The sequence below is a fragment of the Pelodiscus sinensis genome, chromosome 31, assembly GCF_049634645.1.
Source record: "Pelodiscus sinensis isolate JC-2024 chromosome 31, ASM4963464v1, whole genome shotgun sequence".
Taxonomy (NCBI): domain Eukaryota; kingdom Metazoa; phylum Chordata; order Testudines; family Trionychidae; genus Pelodiscus; species Pelodiscus sinensis.
Window position 1 is genome coordinate 5,260,803 of NC_134741.1, and position 21,503 is coordinate 5,282,305.

The following is a 21,503-nucleotide window of genomic DNA, read 5'->3' on the forward strand; positions in this document are numbered from 1 at the left end:
AGTTTTATAATATAATGCAGATTGCCTATCTCCTAGAACTGGAAGGGATCTTGGAAGGTCATCAAGTCCAGTCCCCTGCCTTCACAGCAAGACCAAATACCACCACTGACAAATTTTTGTCCCAAATGGCCTCTGCAAGGATTGAACTAACAGCCCTGGGTTTAGCAGGCCAATGCTCAAACCACTGAGCTATCTCTCCCCCGTATATGGAGTTCTGCCCCTTCCTAGCAGGGACTCAGCCCTGGACATGAGTTTGTCCATAGAAAAAGACACAGGAGGAGACTGTGGATGCAGCAGGACACCTGTGAAGGCAGGGGAAGGATCAGTGGTGGCACCTTTATAAAGAATGATGCAGGTGGGGATTAGGGATGTAAAAATGCTTAACAATACTAATCATGTAACCGATTACAATTTTATCAGTGACAGGAGTTTTTTAACCTGCTGACAGGCAGGGCTGGTAGCAGAAATGGGCTCTCCTGGGCCAGGGATCTCTCTTAAGGTCTGCCAGGGGTTGCCACAAGGACAGCTGGCTGATGGGAACTCCCAGCAGCTGTAGATTGACGCTGGCTGCCAGAGGGAAGCAGGCACTGCTGGGGCAGTGGGGAGTTTAACCAGTAACTAGCACCGATAAGCATTAGCTCTTCAGTTAACCAGTTTGAACTCTTGCTACAATCCAGTTGAATCCTAGTTGTGTCTGGCATGAAACCGCACTTCCTGAAGTCCTGCTATGGGTGCAGTGAAAGTGCTTGGGGCCCCACACAGCATGCAACCCAATCTAGTGTCAGTGGCTGCACTGGAGTTTAACCCCTCATGGAGCACCTCAGAAGTTCAGAATCCCTATTAGAAACCTTCACTCCCTGCTGGACCTAGGGCTTTATCAAGGCATCTTTCCCTCCTGAAGGGCCACACTTCATCACTATTCAGTGATGCTGAGGGGCAGGGAGCAGTGTAAGTCTAACAGGGTACGGAGCTAAACTCTATCCCTGACATGCTTGGCAACTATGAGCGACTAGGTGCTGCCCCACCTTCCCTTCCCACAGTTTGTCTAAGTGGACTGTGACCTGCTCAGAGAAGAGACTTTCCCTTGCTGGCTGTTGTGCAGGGCCCAACTGCCACTGCGGATCTATAAGGCAAATGACAGATTGTTCCTCCGATTAGTAACAGCCTGTAACCTCTTCTCCAGTCCCAAGGCAGCTCACTGACAGAGTGGCCCGTATCTCCTGTGATTGTTAACACCTTCCCTTGTGCAGACACCCCTCCTGTCACCAGTGAGGGCTGGGTTTCAGGATTCAGAGCCTCAGAGAAACATTTCCCACATCAGGTATCTTATGTAAACTGCCACAAAGCCAGAGCATTTACTTTTTACAGCATCTCTTGCAGGTTTTACAGAGCTGTGTCACAACTGTGCCTGGTAACTGTCAGTGACATAACACTGTAATTAAAACGCACTGGACAGTAACTTTGTACCTTGTACGCCTGGGCAGCTTCCTGTATGGGCACCACCATGTGAGCCTGGGATCTGTCACACACCACACAGACGGGAGTTTGATCCTCTTCACAGAACAGCTTCAAAGCCTCCTGGTGCTCCCCACACACCCCGTCCCATCTTGCTCTCTTTGCTGCCTGGAAACTCAGCGGCTTGGCTAGTTCCACCACGTTTCCCAGCTGCCGGTTGGGCCGGAGGGGTCCCTGCTGCTCAGTGTCTCTGCCCTGAGGGCTGAGGGGGGCCTGGCAGGAATTGTGCCCACACTCCAGAGTGACAGGGGCTGTGAAATCCTCCAGGCAGACGGGACGCGGCGCTTCCTCCCGGACACTTTCCACGGGGCTCTCTGCAGCCATGGCTGCCTCTGGGCTGGGGGACCGGGGCCGTGTCACTGTCCTGAGCTCGACAATGGGGGGGCAGGTCCGGGGGTGGGTGCGCGAGGCACCAGCACTGAGGACAAAAAACCATCAAAATTAAAAACCAAAAAAGTCCCCCAAAGCTTCGCTCACCCCCCCCCCCGGGCCCCTCAGCCCCCCGCCCCAGCCAGACCCCCCCCGTCTCTTTGCCCCTCCCCGCCCTGTGTTTAAATCCCCCCCCCGCACACTCTGCAGCCCCCTCACAGCCCCGCCCCGCCCCGCCCCCCGCAGACACCCCGAGCATCAGGAAGCCCGAGGGGGGGGGGCACGCGCGGGTTGAGTGTTTGTGACGCGCCAATTCCCCGCCCCGCTCCCTCCCGCTGGGCTGCGGCCTCCCCCGCAGCGAGTAACGGCGCCAACGGCCCCTCACAACGGCTCCCACCTCAGGGCGCGCGGCGCGTGACGCTGCTGCAGACCGCTGCGAGGTGGGCGGGGCCTGAGCACGGTCGGGAACGCGCTGAAAACCCGGCCGCGGGGTTCGGAATGGGGCGGGCCCGGTCAGACCGCGCATGCGCAGCGGGTCAGTGATTCCGATCAGAATCCAGCGCCCGGGCTTAGCTCAGACCGAGACATGCCTGGCCACGCCCCCAGGCCCCCGGGCAGATGCTGCTTCCGCTGCTGGGAGCCGGGCCGGGGCGATGCGCTGCCCTTTCCCACGGGTCCGATCTCCCCCGAGTCCCATGAGCCCCCTCGCAGCCTGACACCCGGCAGCGCCCCCCTCCCCCGCCGCGGTGCAACCCCTGCCCCTCCCCCCGCCCCTCCCCTGTCTCTGCATCCCGGCGCCCCCAGCGCTCCCCGTGGCAGCCACTGGCCGCAGCTGGTGCCCAACGGACCCCGCCCCCCACTGTGACGTTGCTTGCTCCGCCCCTTGCTCTGGCTCCGCTTGACAGGGGTTCCCCGGGCTGTCACGCCCCAGTGACACACAATTGCCCGCCCCCGTGGCCGCATCATCAGTGACATAAATTGCCCCGCCCCTTGCTCTGACGGGGATTCCCCTGGCCCCGCTGTCCCGCCGGGAGTGACGGGGCCGCCCAGAGACGCTGAGGCCGGGGCAGGGACTCGGAAGGGGGCGGGGCCGGGGCTCCACCAACCAATGAGCGCGCGGAGCCCAGTGACCCGCCTGCTGCCGCCTCCCCCCTCCGGCCGAGACACGGACCCGCCTCTCGGGCCAGGGGGCGGGAGCGCGCGGACTCGGCCGGGCTCGGGCCCAGAACGTGTCACCTGCGGGGGGGGCGCCGGGTCCTCGCCCTGGGCTGGCAGCTCCTGCGGCCCCCCCCCCCCCGCGACCGTGACAATCCCCCTGCAACTCCCCTGCGAGCCCCTCACAGCCCTTCCTGCGAGCCCGCCCCACCCCCTCCAAATCTCCCTCTTCATCCCCCGGGGCTTTGGCAGACACCCCAATATCCTGCAAAGCGGCACTGAAGTGCCTCTGGGCTCTGTTTGCAGGACGCTGGGAACGGGCCGCGGGGGGCGGGTCACTGGGGATCCCTGTTCTGTTCCCTCCCCCTGGGGCACCCGCACTGGGCACTGGGCAGACAGGACACGGGGCTGGGGGGGCCTTTGTCTGACCCGGCCTGGCCGCTCCTGTGCGGGACCCGTAAAGTCATTAACATCGGCAGCGCTAGTGACACTGAGGCTCCTTTAGAACGAGCCGAGCAGCCTGAGCGCACGTCAGGATCGGGCCCCGGAAACATGGATTCCAGCTGGAATAAGCTTTTGGCCTGAGAATTGGGTGTCACTGGGCTTGGAGGGAGCAGATGCCAGCGAACCTCGATTTCACTGTCCACTCACAAACCGAGGGGAAAAATCTTTCCCTTCATAGTAACTGAAAGTTCCACACAGGCCCAGAAAGAGCCAGGCTGCTTGAGAATTTCTTATGGTTGAAGGACTTTGACTTACTCTGTTTTGAGAGTCACATTAACAATTTGTGGTTTAATAATAAAGATTTTCCTCTTTGAATCTCAGTGTCTGTCACTGAATAGTAACTGTCTGAGCCAAGTACTGCCTGCCCCTCCCCCTAGCATTTCCCACTGCTGTGAAAATTGAACATGGTAAAACTGCAACTGAAAGCATGTAACTAGATACACATAAATAATCAACTGTTACTTTATCTGTCAACATCACAAGTCAAACACAATGAATTCTTCACAAGCCTCATTCTGGCTGCTTACGCACACAGGTCTGGGAACTGATCAGCCCAGCCTGGTGGATTCTGGGGTCCATGTGATGCCACAGGGCTCCTCCACGCCAGCACAAGGGCGGGTGCCAGGGCCACAACCAGAGTGTGGGACGTTTCTCACCAAAGCCTCCAGGGCTGGGGTGTCGCCTGCTGGCTCTTCCCCTTCCAGGAAACAGCCTGAGTCAGCTCCAGGGAGGGGAACAGCCCGTTGCTGCTGGAGGCAGGTAGAGCCTGCGCTCAGGAAATTGAAACTGATCCTGTTCCCCAGACCAGAAGGAGCCCTGGCCACAGTGAGCCTGTACTAAGCCTGCAGGAGGAAGCATCTTGTTCTGTCTGCCTGGAGGATTTCACAGCCCCTGTCACTCTGGAGTGTGGGCTCAATTTCTGCCAGGCCTGCATCAGCCAGTGCTGGGAGCGACCCGGCCCAGTCGCCTCCTGCCTGCAGTGCAGGGATCCTGTGCAGCAGGGACCCCTCCAACCAGTGAAGGAAGCAGGAGGGGACGGGCTGTGCGAGGAGCATCAGGAGGTGCTGAAACTGTTCTGTGAGGAAGATCAAGCCCCCATCTGCGTGATGTGTGACAGATCCCAGAAGCACCGCACGCACACGGCGCTGTCCATAGCGGAGGCTGCCCAGGAGTACAAGGTAGGGAGCTGCTGCCCTGTCTGCTGGGGAATTATTCTGGGTTTTAGTCACTGGCTAATTTCCCTGACTCTTCCCTTGCCCCGTGCGACTCAACAGCCAGCTAAAGCCTGCCTGGCCTGGGACAGGCTGTAACCAAAGAAACCAAATGGGAGGTGGACCCAATCAATGTCAGGCTGGCCTCTGGGAATGTGCTGCCTTCAGACTGGAGAAGGGGGGGTTACAAGTGGCTGGTGTTACAGATTTGATGACTAGAGATTGTTTTAATTACTTGTATTTGCATCACAGTCGCCCTCACAGACCCCATGTGAGATCCGGGCTTTATGCAAAACACAGCCAGGGACAGCCCGTGCCCTGAGCAGTTTATAGTCTAGAGATAGCCAAAAGGTGAAGAGGGGAACTGAGGCACAACGCAAGGGAGTTAATCACCCAGTAGGTCAGTGGCTGAGCTCAGCACAGAATCCCAGTTTCTCCAGATGAAGTCCATGGTCCTAACCACTAGGCCATGCTGCCACCTCAACCACATCGTGAAATGTGTCAGTTAGGTGGGAAAGGCACCTTGCTCGAGGCCCAGCAGGGACAGAAGGTTTCCCACTGGGATGCTGAACTCCTGGGCTGCTCCAGGAGGGGTTAAACTCAGATGCTGCGGCCAGCACTAGAGGAGGTCACTGAACTGGATGCAATGTGGGACCCCGAGTGCCTTGAGTCCACCCACAGCAGGACTCCAGGCAGCGCAGGCTGTGCCAGGTACCACTGGGATCAGACTGGGATGGAGCAAAACTACCCCCAGGCTGGAGCTGCCCGGTGCCGGTCTGACCTGTGCCAGTGGGTACCTGGGCACGAACCAGCCAGTGAGGTTCCATTAGTCCCACCAGGCAGCCTGTGGGAATCTCCCACAATGCACTGCTGCCGGTAGCTGTACCAGGGACTGGGGCAAACCCCAACCGTCCTGAACAGAAATCAGCCTGTTTAATTAGGGAGTCACTGACCCATCCCCAGAGCACAGGACATGCCCACGCCTGCCTGCTGGGCCTTTCCTCAATGCTTGGTCGGCCTCTGTGGGCCTGTTCCTGCCTCGGTCAGACCATCCCCGCCTACGTCATTCTGTGTGGAGGGGCCACTCCCTCCTGCCCCCACCCTCACAGGTGTCCTGCTGCAGCCTCAGTCTCCTCCTGTCCATTTCTCACCAGACAAAGCCACGGCCAGGGCTGAGTCCCCACCAGGCAGGGACAGAGCCCCACAGAACTGGGACTGTGCAGACAAATGGCCCCCCCAGGCCCTCAGACGGTGGGAAGGGGGGGAGACAAAGGGCAACTTCCCTGGGGTCTGCTGATTAAATCACTGCTGCAGTGCGCTGGGTGGCTGTGAGGGCTGCCGGGGGCGGGAGGGGGGTGGGGGGGCAGGGAAGGGGACATGGTTCAGCGCGCTCCATGTGCTGCTGAGGGCTGACTGTCCCCATCCCTGCCCCTTCCGCCTGAGGCCCTGCCCCTCCAGGGAGTGTGGAGCCTCCCCCACTCCCTCCACTTCACCGAGCAGCAGCCCAGTGATGCTCTTGCTCCTCTGAGCCTCCCTGTAACGAATGGGCTTGCCCTGGTGCTTAGCCCAGCTCTGTCCTACCAGCACAGTCCCCAGGCCTCAGGGCTGAGCTCCCAGCCCCTGTTTAAACCCTGGTGGCTCCTGGGATTGGCATCACTTAGGCTATGTCTACAATGCAGGCTTCTTGCGCAAGAAGATTTTTGCAGAAGGGATCTTCCGCAAAAACGTCTTGTGCAAGAACGCGTCCACCCTGCAAAAGTGCATCAGAAGAGTGATGCGCTTTTGCGCAAGAGAGCATCCAGACTGCATGGACACTCTCGCAAGAAAGCTCTGATTGCTATTCACAGCATAGCCTGTGCTTTTTTCGAGTAGCACTTTTTGCACAAAAAACCCTGTTGCCCATCCACACACACCTTTTTGCACAAGAACTCTTGCGCAAAAAGGAGTTATTCCTCATAGAAAGAGGAATACCTATGCCACAAAAAGCCCTCTGTTCTGCCGATCTGCTGCACATTTTCTTGCGCAAAAATGCTCTTGACGTTAGGACGCTCCGTGCACTTTTGTAAAAACAGCAAATGCTGATCTGATAATCAGTTGACTAGTTGATTTCCACCCCCCATCAGACAGAGGCAGCAAAGGGGGGAAGAAAGGGTACTTGAAAGTGGCAGTGCCACACAGCTGAGCCTGGGATCAGCTGTGCAGCACTGCTGCTTTGAAACACCATGGCGGCGTTCAAAGGGGCAGCACTGCACAGCTGATCCCAGCTTGGCATTTCAAAGGGGCAGCGCTGCACAGCGGATCCCAGCTTGGCATTTCAAAGGGGCAGTGCTGCACAGCGGATCCCAGGCTCAGCTGTGTGGTGCAGTGTATGTGGAGCCTGGGGTCAGCTGAGGACTTCCCAGCTGAGCCGGCTCCACATGACATTTCAAAGCGGCAGTGCAGCATGGAGCCCAGGATCAGCGGGGACTCTGACTCCCACTGGGGATTCTTGTGCATTTCAAAGCTGGTACCCACACGCAGCCCGGAGTCAGCGGGACTTCCCGCTGGCTCTGGGCTGCACGCGGAATTCTGCATTCCTCCTTTGAAATGTACAAGGAGGAATAGGGAAGTGCATGTCGACTAGTTAATGGAAAGTCCATCGACTACTTGACTAGTCAATTAATCACTAGTTAACATCCTTAGTTTTGCCACGATCTTGGGTTGCTGGATTAGATTCATATCTGGACAGGCCCTGAGCTTCCATGTCAGGGGATGAGTTCATATCCAGCCTTTGTGGCTTTCCCATAAATCCTCCTCCAGTTACCTGAATGTCCCGGGGAAGGGCTGTCTGCTGGGTCTGCTCATTTCCTGCTAATGGGTTTGCTTCTGTCCTCTCCCTGGGTATCTGTGTCAGTGCGGGGCCAAGCAGTGTTCCCAGTACACTGAGTGCTTGGGCGGCAGCTCAGGAGAGTTTCAGATGCTCCCCAGCTAATTGGCAGAATGTCAACAGCTAGGTGTTTCAGCTGGTGGTGCATATTTACACTTGCCTCAGTGCACATAGAAAAAATATTCCACACATTGATGAAGAAGTTTAAAGAGAATCTGGGTGTTGAGTCCTGCCCCCTACTGCTCTGGATGTGAATTCCCAGAGCCCATGGATAGCAGAAGATGCTGCCCATGACAGACATGGGGGTCTCCCTTTCAGAGGGACACAGGGGCCAAAGGGAAAACTGACCCACAGGGCAGAGTCAAATGTCAGAAATCTGAGGGTTTTCCAAGAAGTTCTCTTTGCTGCACACTCAGATCCCCATGAAAGGGCCCTGGGCTCCATCCATGCCCCTGACCAGCCCTTTCCCCATTTTCATACAGAAACAGACACAAGCCGAGAGGAAGAAGATTGTGGCCGAGTTTCAGCAGCTGCAGCAGTTCCTGGAGGAACAAGAGCGACTCCTGCTGGCCCAGCTGGAGCAGTTGGATGAAGAAACTGGGAGGCTCCAGACTGACACTGTCAGGAAACTCTCCGCACAGATTTCCCATCTCAGCGATCGGATCAGTGAGCTGGAGGGGACGTGTCAGAAGCCAGCGAGTGAATTCCTGCAGGTGAGACTGAGGGAGAAACGTCCCAGCTCCTCACACAGGGAAGGGAGGCTCCTGAATCACAAGCGCTGGGGTCCAGCTGTCAGATCTGGGTGTAACTCAGCAGGTGCATTGCTGCCGTGTGAGCGACTGTTGTGCTTTGCAGAGTCACAGGCACAGAGCTACTAGAGATGGCAAAGCCCCATTCACTCAGGGGATCCATGTTCCTGGGGCCAGGGCAGGGCCCCTTGTTCCCATGTTTGCAAAATTCTTTCACTGAGTCCCTTGTGTGTGCCCAATGGGACTGAGATTCTTTTCTCTCTCTCTCCTCCAGGACGTGAGAAGCACCTTGAGCAGGTAGGTGTCTCTCACTCCCCTCACACTGCCCAGTGCAGGGAAAGAGCTTGGAGCTGATGTTGGCACCACATCTCCCCAGGGCCCTGCAGCCAGATGTGAGGGGAAGGTCACAGGCTGGGCACAAATCTCTGATCAGCGTCAGCCTGCGGCTCTCCCCTGGCCCAGCAGACTCTGGAATTCCCCATTCAGGGCACAGTCTGAGCTCAAGTGTATCCTGGAGCTGTCACCTCCCTGGGGACTGGCTGCCTCAGGGCTGCGGGGTGGGACATGGGCCTGTCACTGCTGGGCACTGGGCACATTCAGCCCAGGGCAGCAGGGACCCAGAGTCTGTCCCACCCGAGGGCTGTTTGGAGACCTGTGGGAATGGGCTGGGGAGGGGGGAGCTGGTGTCTCAGTCGAGTCCCTAGTGGGCAGATTCCTACAGCCCTTCCCCTGGGAACCTCCTGCCCCTCAGCGCCTGGAGGCCAAGGGGTGAGTTGGCTGGAGAGACTCAGTTCCCCTTTTGTCCCCCAGCTGGTCTCCCCAGGCCAGAGCTGCAGACTGTTCATGGGACCTTTGAGGGGATGTTGCAGGGCCAAGGGCTGCGCTGCCCCTGCTCTGGGGCTGGGAGAACTGGAGGATTCGAACTCCAGGCCCAGCAGAGCAGCGACTCACTGGCCAGAGCTGGGGAACTGAGTCACTCGGTGCACTGTCCCCATGTGACGTTGTCTATCCCCAGGTGTGAGATGGGGCCGTTCCAGCCGCCAGAGGAGATTTCTCCTGAATTGGACGAGCGAGTCAGGGGTATCTCCCGGCAAACGACTGCGCTGTCGGAGACACTGAGGCAGTTCACAGGTACCGAGAAGGGATGGGGAGGGGAGAGTGAGTGAAGCGTCTGAGGCCATGGAAAGAGACCGATGGTGGTTATTTAGTTCCTCATTAGATTAAACTTCTGTTGATTGTGAGGTGAGAATGGCACCCACTTGCCATCCCAGACACTCAGGTTGATTAATTGAAACTTATTTGTTCCAAAAGCTACTTTGTAATTACAGCTACTGTTAGAGCACAAAATGGCCGACACACAGACAGAAACACGCCCAGCTCCGTGCTGCTCTCTGCAGAGACGCTGAGTACACAGACCCCACGGCTCACAGGTAGAGCCAGGAGTTTGCAAACTCTGAACCGCTCGTGTCAAAGGGACCCAAGTGGGTGAAGTTCCTTTGAGGCCAAAGTCTTTGCAGGATCTGGGCCTAGGCTGTGACAAATGTCAGGAAGTGAATGAGCCAAACCCAGCGGAGTCTGCAGGGTGGGAGGGATGTTGAGGAGAAAGCGAATCTCTTCACAGATTGTCCTGGGCTTCCAGTGAGGCTATGAGGTTGGTTCTTTTGCAGGGAGAGGCCTGAGTGAGAAAGTAGGAGGCTTCAAACTTCTTTAATGGCATGAATTGCCTAGCTGAAGTTGAAGTAGCTTAATTCAGCTCTTAGAAACAGAGAATCATAGGGCTGGAAGAGACCTCAGGAGTCACTGAGTCCAGATGCCTGCCCAAGGCAGGACTAACCCCAACTAAATCAACCCAGTCAGGATTTTATCAAGCCAACACTTAAAAATCACTAGGGATGGAGATTTCACCACCTAACTAGGGAACCCATCCCAGTGCTTCACCACTCTCCTAGGGAAATAGTTTAATCCTACTATCCAACCTAGACCTCCCCCACCGCAGCTTGAGACCATTGCTCCTTGTTCTGCCATCTGTCACCACTGAGAACAGCCTCTCTCCATCCTCTTTGGAACCCCCCTTCAGGAAGTTGAAGGCTGCCACCAAATCCCCCCTCACTCTTCTCATCCTTTCTGTAGTGGGGGGCCCAGAACTGGACACAATACTCCAGATGTGGATTCACTAGTGCCAAATAGAGGAGAATAATCACTTCTCTAGATCTGCTGGCAATGCTCCTCCTAATGCATCCTAATATGCCATTCGCCTTCTTGGCTACAAGGGTACCCTCTTGACTCATAACCAGCTTCTCATCCACTGGAATCCCCAGGGCCTTTTGGCACTGTACACATAGCAGAAAATGGAGAGAAGAGCATTCTCCCTCTGACTTCCTTTACTCCTCCTGAAAGCAGGTCTACCACCAGCTACAGAAGAGCCTCTCAGTGTGATTAGCTGTCTTAACATGACCGCTAATTCAAACCCTGGGAGATCGGCAGCAGCAGCCTCTTCTCTGCACTGTAGACATACCCAAGAGGGTTCGGGGGGGGGGGGGGGGGGGGAGGGCAGCTATAACAAAAACCCAGCTCTGTGTGTTAGGATTGGGGATGTCGTGGGCAATATAGACTCCTGAATCTCACCCATCTTCTCCCTTCCCCCACCAGACATGCTGCCCACTGTGCTGGAGAGAGCAAGAGGAAAGTCCCCGGGAGCTTTCAGACAAGGTGAGGTTTCAAGTGGAGACTGAAAACACCTTCCTGAGCTTGTAGCTCAAGTCACCAACCAAACCCCCAGTGACCACGACAGGCAGAGCCCCAAACCTGCCCACTGAGTGGTGAGGAGCCCCAGGGGCACTGGATCAGAAGGACGAGGGGCCGTGTCCTGCCCCTTTAAGCAATGGGATGGTCGGACCCCCCCACTTCTCACTAAGGGCGCAGTTTGCAGGCAGGGGGCTTTGCAGACAGGGGCTGCACTTTGTGTCGGGGCAGCTGATCAGCGCAGCCCCTCCTTGGGCACCAGCCTCTGCCCTGTGCTGCCCCTCCCAGTGACCCCACCCCAGATCCCCTTCCCCAGAGCCCTGTCCCCGGCCAGGCCAGAAGCCAGAGCTGGGCTCCCCCCATTGAGCCTGGCTGCCCTGAAGAGCCCTGGACCCTCCACTGCCCTGGGGTGACTAATGCCCAGGCCCTGCTCTCTGGGGTGAGGCGGCTCTTCCCCCGCGCTGCCCCCTCCCCTCTGTGCCCTGGGCGGGGGGTGGAGGCTGCAGCAGGGGAGGGAGTTTCCCTCTGGGGGTTAAAGCTGGAACCTGCCTCCTCTGCCCTCCCCCCCCCGAACCCTCCTGCTCTGGGCCTGGCCCTGGGGGTGGAGCAGCCCGAGTTGGGGGGCAGGAGGCTGCAGCGTCTGCACACAAATGAGAAGCTGATGAAGCGGGTCCCATTGCCCAAGCTCAGGTGCTGCAGTGACAGCTCGGCTCAGTCTCAGGGCCCAGGGCAGAGGCAGCTCCCTGGGGCCCAGACCTGTCCCAGCCACAACAGGGCTGCTGGGGAGGGTGAGAAATGGCCCCAGCCGCCCCCAGGGCTGAGCTCTGCCCCTCACGCCCTGATTCTCTCTCCCCAGCGACTGTGACTCTGGATCCAGACACGGTGAATTCCCAGCTTGCCCTGTCTGAGGATGGGAAATATGTTATCTGGGACCGTACCCAGGAGCGACTGCCTGACAACCCGGAGAGATTTGACACTCGGCCCTATGTGCTGGGCCGTGAGGGGTTCACCTCGGGGAGACATTGCTGGGAGGTGGAGGTGGGGGATGGGCGACACTGGGCTGTGGGGGTGGCCAGAGAGTCTGTGAGCAGGAAGGGATGGATCAGACGTATCCCTAAAGAGGGGATCTGGGCTGTGGAGAGGTGGGGGAGTCAGTTCCGAGCTCTCACCTCCCCTTTGACTCCCCTGCACCTGATCCCCCCCAGCAGGATCCGTGTTTGTCTGGACTGTGACCGGGGGCAGGTGAGATTTATTGATGCTGGTTCTGAGGCCCTGATCTTCACTTTCCCGACGGGCTCCCTCCCTGGGGAGAGAATCCGACCCTGGCTGGGGGTGTGGTCAGCATCCCCACTCAGCCTGTGCCCCTGAAATCAGCTTCTCTAGCCTCACACACCCCAGTCTCTGTGACCCTGGAGGACTTCCCCCTACCTACCTCCTGGCTCCTCATTTCTAGGATCCCTGAAAGCTCCTGCCCCTCCCTCCCTCCCTCCAGCCCCAGAGATTGGAAGGGTACGGAGAAAACCCCTTGAGAATGCAGATGAGGCAGAGGTGGGGGCTGGGCAGGGGCAGAACTAACAGCTGGGCTGGGGACAGGCAGAGGTGAGGGCTGGGCAGGGGACAGATCTAAGAGTCGGGCAGGGGACAGGCTGGTAGGAGGGGTGGGGGAGGACACAGAATTAATCACTAAGGGGTTGGGGAGAAGCTGGAAGCTCCACAGAAACAGGGAGTGATTTGTACCCATCTGCCAGCCAGAGCTCCTGCTGCAGGGCACAGTCACCTTCCCCTGTGACTTTTGGGGAGCCGGTGACACTGACAGTCACACACAGAGTGCAGAGGAAGGTGAGGGATGTAGACAGACCAAACCCCTTCACACAGCAAACTCCAGCCATTGGAAACAGAAGATCCCGAGTTTTATTTAAGTCAGTCCAGGAGTTACCGCAACCCAAGTACCCCTGCCCTGCCCCGCCCCTTCTCCGAGGCCCTGCCCTTGCCCCACCTCTTTGCTGAGGTCTCACCCTCCTCACCCTGTACAGGAGGAGAGGGACAGAGTGACATCAGCGCCCCCTGCCTCTGTCTCCCCCACCCTGCACAACAAGCAGGAGGCTCCCGGGGGCAGTGCTGAGGCGCTGGGCAGGAGCAGCAGGGCACTGGGGGGAGGGGAGTTGACGTGCCAGCACTTGACAGGCTCCCAGCCAGACCAGTCAGGATCCCCTGTCAGAGCCTCCAAACTCTACTGGTTGGTGACCATCCCCTTCAAAATCACTGGGCCAGTCGCATGAAGGGTTTTTATTATTATTTTATTTTTAATCCTGAGGCCTGAGGGAGGCAGGAAAAGGGTTTGTTTAGCCAGAGGGGATTAGAAGGAAAATTCAAATGAAAATAAAACAAGACTAAAGGGAGAGTCCTGGAGACATGGTGAAAATCTCCTTCCAGGCTGGGTTTTGAACCCTCCTTCTCAGGCCCTTTCGCTGTCCAGCGTCGGTGACTTACTGTAAATAAACTAGACAAGCAATTCTTGTTTGTGCCACTTCACTGTCCCAGCTGCAGCTCCTGGAGGCAGAGGCCAGGGATTTGCTGCCTGAGGGGGGTGCATCCCTGGAGTGCCCACAGGGAATATCCCTCCCCTAGGAGGAGAGTTTGGGGTTTGCTGCGCTGTGTCCCTGCCCAGACTGGACTCCTCTGTCCTGCCCACACCTTGTCAACCAGCAGCTCCTCCACAGGGCTCTGTGGGGAGGTGGCTGGTGCACAAGGTGCAATCCAGGAAGGGTCCAAGGAGTTACAATGCTGAGTGTCATGGGGCCTAATTTTTAGGCCACTAGAAAATCCCAGGAAGAGACTGTGACCTGCACAGCTGAGTTAGGGGCTTAAACTCCCTAAGCAACATGTGGGCGTCACACACACAAAAGCCAGCTCAGCAGGCAGGGCCTGGGGAGCCATCTAAGCCAGCCAGGGGAGATGCTGACAGGAGGGGAGGGGTGTGCTAAGCCCCGCCCCTCTCACAGGCCGGTGCCTGAGTCTGGCCTGCAGGGGGCGCCAGTCCCTGCTTAGCAATCCACCCGCTGGAACCCAGCGCCGGGGTCGGGGGGCTCAGGCGCCTGAGGCATTTCTTGCCAGAATGAGGCAGGCATCTGCCTCGCCCCACATTCAGTGGGGAAGGGGGAGGGGGGCTGGTGATTTCACCCCCTGGTTAGAGCCCCCGGCTGGGATGTGGCAGAGCCAGGCTCAGGGCTCCCTTCCAGCTGTTCCCAGCCACACAGCAGGGCCCGTCCCCAGGCTGGGGGCGGCTCTGTATTGAGACCTCATCACCCATCTATCCAGCGTGAGCCCCTCAAGCACTAACAGCCTGGACGTGGGGGAGGAGAAGCTTGCCCAGGGGAGGCTAGTTCCCTCCCTGGCCCATCTTTGCCAACCACGTCCCACCCCTGCTCCACCCCAGGCCCTGCCCCAGAGCCGCTTCAGGCCCTGCTCATCCCTGGTTAGCCCCACCGCTGCACCCCTCCTGCCCTGCCCCCGTGAGTGCAGGGACACAGAAGGGAGGGGTCAAGGAGATCTGAGGAGAGATGTGGGCGAGAGGGGGGGGGGAGTCTCTCAGGGTTGGGGATGTGCAGACAGGAGGGACATGACAAGTGAAGGGTGGGGGGGTCCTGTGGGCAGGGTGCTGGAGAAGAGGACGGACACAGCAAGTGGTGGGGGGAGGTGTCTCGCAGGTAGGGGCTGGATGACAGGAAGGACACGTTGAGCAGGGGCATCCCTAGGGGGACATGGGACCTGGGGTGACCCCACTGGCACAAGTCCCACCCTGCCTCTGCTCCCCCTCCCCCTCCCCCATGTGCCACCCCTTCTCTGCCCCATCGCACCCCTTCTTCCCCTGCTCCAACTTTTTCCCTGTGCAACACAAGCCAAAGAATTATCTGGGGCCTGGTGTGGGGTGGCAGCAGGGATTGTCCCTCCCTCCCCACACTCATCTCCGCGGTGAACCTGAAGCAGCCTGGGAGCCTGTTCCTCTCAGCCCCACCCCCCCTCCCCTGGCCTGCTGGGCTGAGCAGGGACCCTGCAAGTGCTGGGTGGGAGGGTCTGTGGCCCTCAACAAGGAGTCACGGACAGGCCCCACGGGGACTCTGGTCTGGCCTGTCGCCAGGGCAAGCCGGCCTCTGTGACTGATGCTTCCTCACACCACAGATCACCCCAACATTCAGGTTGTGCCCAGTCCCAAAGACCAGCCACTTACCCCAGGTCACTTGTGCGGTGCTGTGTGAATTAGGGGAGACACACGAGGAAATTGTTAACACTGATGTTATACGCTTGCCAGGACTCAAAGCAGAAATGCCGGGGGGGGGGGGGGGGTATCTGCAAACACGCTGCTTTGCAAGTCTCCTGTCGGTCCGTTTGTCTCCCCTTTGCCCTGGGAGCTCTGGGTCTGTCTGAATTTCATATTTGCACTGTGCAGCTGGGCCCACTCCCAGGCGGATCGGCATGAGCACGGCCTCCCCCGCTTGGTGCTCCAGCCAGGGACATGGGCTGTGCCATAACCCCAGTGACAGACCAGGGGTGACACCTGCTGAGCCAGCGAGCCAGGCAGGGGCCTGTGTGGTGAAGCTTCTGTTTGGGACACAGGAGACACAGGAAGTACTAGCCTCATGACAAAAGCACATAAAGGCACCTGCAGCGTCCCACTCCTGCATTCTACCTCTGCAGTAACTTTGCTACAAGCCAACCTCTGGAGTGAGGCCCACGGGGCAGGGGAGGGTTTGTTTGTTTGTTTTTTTGGGGGGGCCAGAATGGGAGCAATGGGCCACCCATCCCCAGCACTGGCACAGGAACCTTTCCCGTGCATGGTGAGCAGCAACATCCAGAGCCCTTCCCCCAGCTGGACACTGCCTGGCAGGTGCCCTGCTCCGGGGCACGCTGGCCTAGTGTCCCTTTGGACCCTCTTCCCCACTGACAGCCACAGCAACAAGGGCTGGTCAGTGCCCAGGGGTTCCTCTTCTGCTACGGCCACAGGACAGGCCTCTCTACCCCGCATGGCAGGTCCAGTCCCAGACGGGGTTCTGACCAGAGAAGGGCGCCCCAGCCACGGCAGGTCCAGTTCTGAGCTGAGTTGAGGCAGGGGAAGACACAACAGGTCTGGGAAGAGCATTCCTGCCTGGGCTCCAACCAGGCAGGGGCCTGGCAGGGCTGAGCGTGGGCTTCTGTGCTAGGAAGGGGTGACCAGGCCATGGCAGGTCTCAGCTATAGCAGGATCGGGTGGATGTGGAAAGCCCAGGCTGCAGCTCAGTGCAGGCTAGGAGCCAGCAAGCCCTTCCTCTCTTCTCCTTCTCTGCTAGGGGAAGGGAAAAGAAGTCTCCCCTTTGAGCTGAACCAGCCCCCTAACGGGCACTTGCTACAGTCCTCTGCTCTGCCAGCTGAGCTATTGCAGGGCCTGCATAGGGTTGTGAAAGGGTCGTCACTGAGGCAGACACCTCTGCTACGTCTAGCCTGGCATGATTTTCTGCAAATGCTTTTAATGGAAAAGGGTTACAGGAGGGGCTAGCACTGAACTTCTAGGAGAAGCAAGAGAGAGGGCTGCAAACAGCCAACAAGGATGGGATTTGAACCCAAGTGTGCAGAGCACAATGGATTCTCCAACTGCAGCTCAGTTCTCATCCCTTATTTTCACTGTTGGGGGCTCAGTAGCCCACCTGGCTCCTAAGCTCAGCTGGTGCTAGAGGCAGCCAGACAGTGTGAGCAGGTTAGAAGGGGGGGATTTGTGTATTTGGGGAAGGGCCCGGAGCCTTCACTCCCAGTCACGCACCTTGGCACAAAGACCAATGGCCCCTGCACAAAGTGCATTGTGGGAATAAGAGTTGGGGCAGCAGGAAAGGGGCCGGCCCCTCAGCACCAGGGCACGGGCAGGAGAAGATGGGAGTGAATCCTGCTACCTCTGCCATGGCTTGGCCCAGGAGAGCTGGGGTCTAACAGCTTTTCACCCCGGCTTTGTGGGAGGCCAAGTAGGAAGGGGCCTCTGGAGGCTCATAGCCCCCTGGCCTGCTGTGTCTGTGGAAAGGGGGGAAGAGGACACACACTTGTCACTGGGGAACAGGGCGCATGGATCCCACTCGTTCCCGCAGAAAATGAAACAGGCTGAGCATTTTGCAGAAAACAGGCCCGAGCCCTTCTCCTGTCCCTGGAGAGATGGAAATGGGGCCGTTCCTTGTGGGGAAAGAAGTGGGTGTGTCGGGAGTGGGGTACGAGTTCAAACCTCTCCACAGACCAGAACCCCACATTAGGGGCAAGAAAGAGCCTTGAGTTAGGCAGTGGAGAACACTTGGCTCCTGTTATGCTGTGATGGGATATTAGGAAGCTTTTTGCATACAGCCTGGCTAGCTCAGTTGGTAGAGCATGAGACTTTTAATCTCAGGGTCATGGGTTCAAGCCCCATGCTGGGCAGTGCCCTTCCTTAACTCACTTTCTCACCCTACAAGCAATTTGCTCTCAGCTTTCACTAGGGTTTTAGAAAGCAAAAGTCTAGTCCTGGGGTCCAGCTATGGTAGAAGCAGAGAGAGAACCAACTGCAATTTCCATCTTCTAAGGAGAAGGGCAGAGAATTTTTTTCTCCTCAGTTCTAGCCACATCAGCCCAGGGAGGAGAAAAAATAACCCTCTGCCCACTGATTGTCCCGTCAGCTTCTGTAGTTTCACCTCCTGCCACAGCAGCTCCAGCTTTGAGCTACAAATCTCAAGGGGCTGGTGAGGAAATGAGGAGCTGGCAGCTCGGGTTAGTGGCTTCCCTGAGAACAAGAGGTGGAGTGTTCACAAGGTGCATCCCCTCCCCTGCAGAGCAGGGTGATAGAAAGAGCCAGGAACAGAACTGTCCTCCAAGTCCCAGCCTTTGTGTGTGTTTCTGTGGTGTAGTGGTTATCATATTTGCCTAACACGCAGAAGGTCCCTGGTTCAAAGCCAGGCAGAAACACATGGTCTTCTCTTATTGCTGCGCCCCGGATACATGCAGCTCCTGCTACTCAGACTGTGCCTGGGATAAGCCCAACTCCCATGCAATGGGGGGGGGGGGTGACATCAGCTGAGAATGCCCCTTGGTGCCAGCCTGGGGAAGCCAGATGGGTCAGGCCAGGCACCTGATGGACACTTGTGTCTCAGCCTCCCCTGCATTTGGAAGCTGGCGTATGGGGCCGGCTCCTCCTGCTGCTTCCCTTGTGTGACTTGCCCAAGGAGGCAGTGAGGCAGGAATGGGGCAGAGGAGGGAGGCCAAGCTGAGGGGGGCAGGACAAAAGCTCAACATCTCAGTGGGACTCAGTAGGGTGAGCAGAGCCTCTCCCCCTTGTTCTGCCAAAGCCTGTGGGGGTGGGGATGGCTGTGGAGAGGCAGAGTCCTCAAAATCCACCTTCTTTGGCTCCCTTTCCTGCAGGCTCCCTAGAGAGGGATTTGTGCCCCCTGCTGCGAGTCTGAAAACACCTGCCCCCTGGCAGCTCTGTCTCTTGTCTGGCAGTCTGGGAGGGGCTGGGGCCCTGGCAATGCAGAGTCAGGCCTATGCGTGGCTGTAGAGAGCAGCAAAGACTTCCAAGAGGAGAAGGCTGAAAATTCAGCATCAAACGTGCCCCCTGCTGTGGTCCTGTAAGGCGACCTTGACAATGCAGCGCTATTTCGGGGTACTAAGGCATCTGTAATATCTATCCCGTGTGTTAACAGTGCCCTATTATTTTGAAATACAATGGGCTCGCTATTCCAACATCCCTGTAAACCTCATTACATGAGGAGGAAGGGACATTTCGGAATAGCAGGTTATTTCAAAATGTGGTGCTGTGTAAACACCAAAGCGTTTTTCAAAATAAGATGAAAATGACAACTTCTGTAGCTCAAAATGTTTACCATATGTCAACCCTCTGTCTACGCTGAACCCTAAACTTGAAATAAGATGCTACATCAGGGCTCTGTTTGCCCTGTTTAGTCCAGAGAACACATCTGCTCTTCCACAAAATTTTTCGGAAGAGCAGACATGATTTTCTGGCATCTCTGTGAACTTCATTTTATGAAGAAGGGATGTTCCAAAAAAGGGTTTTCCCCCTCCCATACATTTGGCCCAGTGTAGACAGGCCAAATATCAGAAAAGCCTCTTCCAAAAAAAGAAGCAGAAAAAGCTATGCAAACTGGGGTTCACAATTTGCCTAGCTTTTTCAGAAGAACAGTGTAGTGTAGACATAGCTTGAGTGATGCACAGCACTGGTAGGAGACATGGAGGGACAAAAGGGTCCATGGGCATCTGCAGCCTTTCAGAGCAGCCCTTGCCTCCACCCTCGCTGGGGTCTGCTGGACTAAAGCCCATCCTAGTGTCAGCCTAAGGATTGCCCGTTCTGTAAAAGCTGCCCTGGAAATGAAGAAGCAGCTAAAGTAACTCTGATGGGATTTGAACCCCCAACCTTTAAATCACTGCCCTGGCTCACCCAGAGCACCACAGCTTATAAATCCAACACATTTTCCGTCGTGAAGCAGAGCCTCCCAGACTGTTATCTTTGCTGTCTCTGGTATCTGCTTTGCAGCATGGCAATTGCTGGGGGAAAAGAAAGGGGAGCCAGGTCTGTCTCTTTTGGGAGAGCAAGTAGGAAGAGGGGGGACCACTGAGCCCCTGACAGTGAAAACAATTGGGCTATGTCTACACTTGCTGGTTTTGTGCCAGAAATATGCAAATGAGGCTAAGCGTAGCGGCATTGCACAAGAGGGTTTTTCTTGCACAAGAAGGGGCTGTGTAGATGCTCCTTCTGGCACAAGAGCCTCTTCCACAACAATGGCAGCTCGTTAGATATGCAAATGAGGCTCACTCACTCCCTTGGCCACTTGCCACTGCTCTTACCGGCCGCCCGCCAGCCACTCCCTCTAGCCACCCCATCCATGCTGCTGTGGGTACCAGTGTCTCACCACACTGTGAAATCAGACCAGAGACGGACACTGTCACTAAACACCCATATCGGAAACGCTCCTGTGGATGCTGGGCCCACCTCTGTGGACATCTTCCCATTGCAGAGAGCGCACTGAGCCAGACCATGACTAGACAGCCCCTCTCTGGGCACCCAGGGGCTACGTCTACACTACAGGCTTCTTGCTCAAGAACGGCCGTTCTTGCGCAAAAACTTAAGGAGCATCTACACTGCACGCGCGTTCTTGCACAAGTAAATTTATGGCAAAACGTAAGAAAAGAGGGCTTCTTGGGCTAGAGTTATTCCTCTCCCCATGAGGAATAAACCCTCTTGTGAAAAAGAGCTCTTGCAGAAGAAGGTAGTATGAATGGGCAACAGGGTTTTTTTGTGCAAGAAACCCCTATGGCTAAAATGCCCATCAGAGCTTTCTTGCACAAGAGAGCGTGCACACTGCCACGGACATTCTTGCGCAAAAGCACATGGCAGCGTGGACATGCTCTTGCACAAGACATTTTGCACAAGAACTCTTGCACAAAACAGTTCTTGTGTAAGAAGCCTGCAGGGTAGATGTAGCCAGGGGGTGTTTGGGTTTCTTACGAGCACTGAGCTTTGTACAACAGCCCAGAGAACATTGCCATGGTCCCTCTGTGAGGTCACTGCCTCCCAGCCAATGAGCTGAGGTGCTGTAAAAGTTCCTTGTGATGTCACTGCTGCCTTGCAGGCTCATGTCATGCCCCTGCCCAGCCCCTTGGCATGTGTGAGCTGCTCCCTCTGCCCCCCTCACTCAGGGCTGGTTCTGGGGCTCACACAGGGAACATCAGAGGCTGCTCAGGGGGCCACATGCCCCCAAGGTCACCTTTGAAATGTCAGGGCAAGCCAGGATCTATCCCGTCCCTTCCCCAATACCCCACCCCTTTGCTGAGCCCCTGCCCTCCCCAAACCTTTCCAGCACAAAAGGTTTCGATGCCGCACCCCTAGAGCAGAGGATTCACCCGGTGCAAGTAAGTGCCTCTGTCCCCCCTGACCCCGGCTGCTGGGTTCCCTCCTGTTTAGCTGCCTGGCCCCAGGTAAGGTCAAATGAGACTGCTCGTATCACCCCCTCAGCATGGAGCCCTGGGCAGCCGCCCTGCTCGCTCAGGTCTCAGGCTGGCAGGGCCTGCAGGGATACTGGGTTTGAATGACAAGGTGTTGGAGCAGCTATTAAAAGGCTTCTTCCTTGGCAGGGGCATTGTGCTTGTGGATTGGCTGTTTTTTGGATGCCTGGTGCTTGCACATGCAGCTGGGCTTTAGCAAATCAGAATGATGCAAGTCGAGAGTAACCCAGCGCCTCTGGAAATGGGAGTGGAGTAAAAAGTACAATATTGTCTAAAAAAAATAAAATAATTTGAATAAAAATCAAAGTGTGACAAAAATAAATTACTTGAGTAAAGTACAAATACCCAAAAAAGGTCTTGAGCAGTGTGATCAAGTATTTCTACTTTATTACT

General features: G+C 56.9%; 2 protein-coding genes and 2 non-coding genes across 4 annotated transcripts in view; 3 read left to right on the forward strand and 1 right to left on the reverse strand.

The window, feature by feature from the left end:
• Positions 1 to 21,503, reverse strand: part of LOC142821592 (uncharacterized) — a 361,188-nt gene that overhangs the window by 10,883 nt on the left and 328,802 nt on the right. The gene's annotated exons all lie outside the window — the stretch shown is intronic.
• Positions 7,323 to 14,669, forward strand: LOC142821639 (zinc finger protein RFP-like). The gene is made up of 5 exons (XM_075913219.1): positions 7,323 to 8,333; positions 8,644 to 8,666; positions 9,385 to 9,500; positions 11,019 to 11,078; positions 11,968 to 14,669. The coding sequence occupies exons 1-5, from the start codon at positions 8,043 to 8,045 to the stop codon at positions 12,477 to 12,479; spliced, it is 1,002 nt and encodes a 333-aa protein (XP_075769334.1). The 5' UTR covers positions 7,323 to 8,042; the 3' UTR covers positions 12,480 to 14,669.
• On the forward strand, positions 17,465 to 17,537 carry TRNAK-UUU (transfer RNA lysine (anticodon UUU)). Its single transcript has one exon. It is a non-coding gene; the product is annotated as a tRNA-Lys (tRNA).
• Positions 17,987 to 18,059, forward strand: TRNAV-AAC (transfer RNA valine (anticodon AAC)). The gene has a single exon. It is a non-coding gene; the product is annotated as a tRNA-Val (tRNA).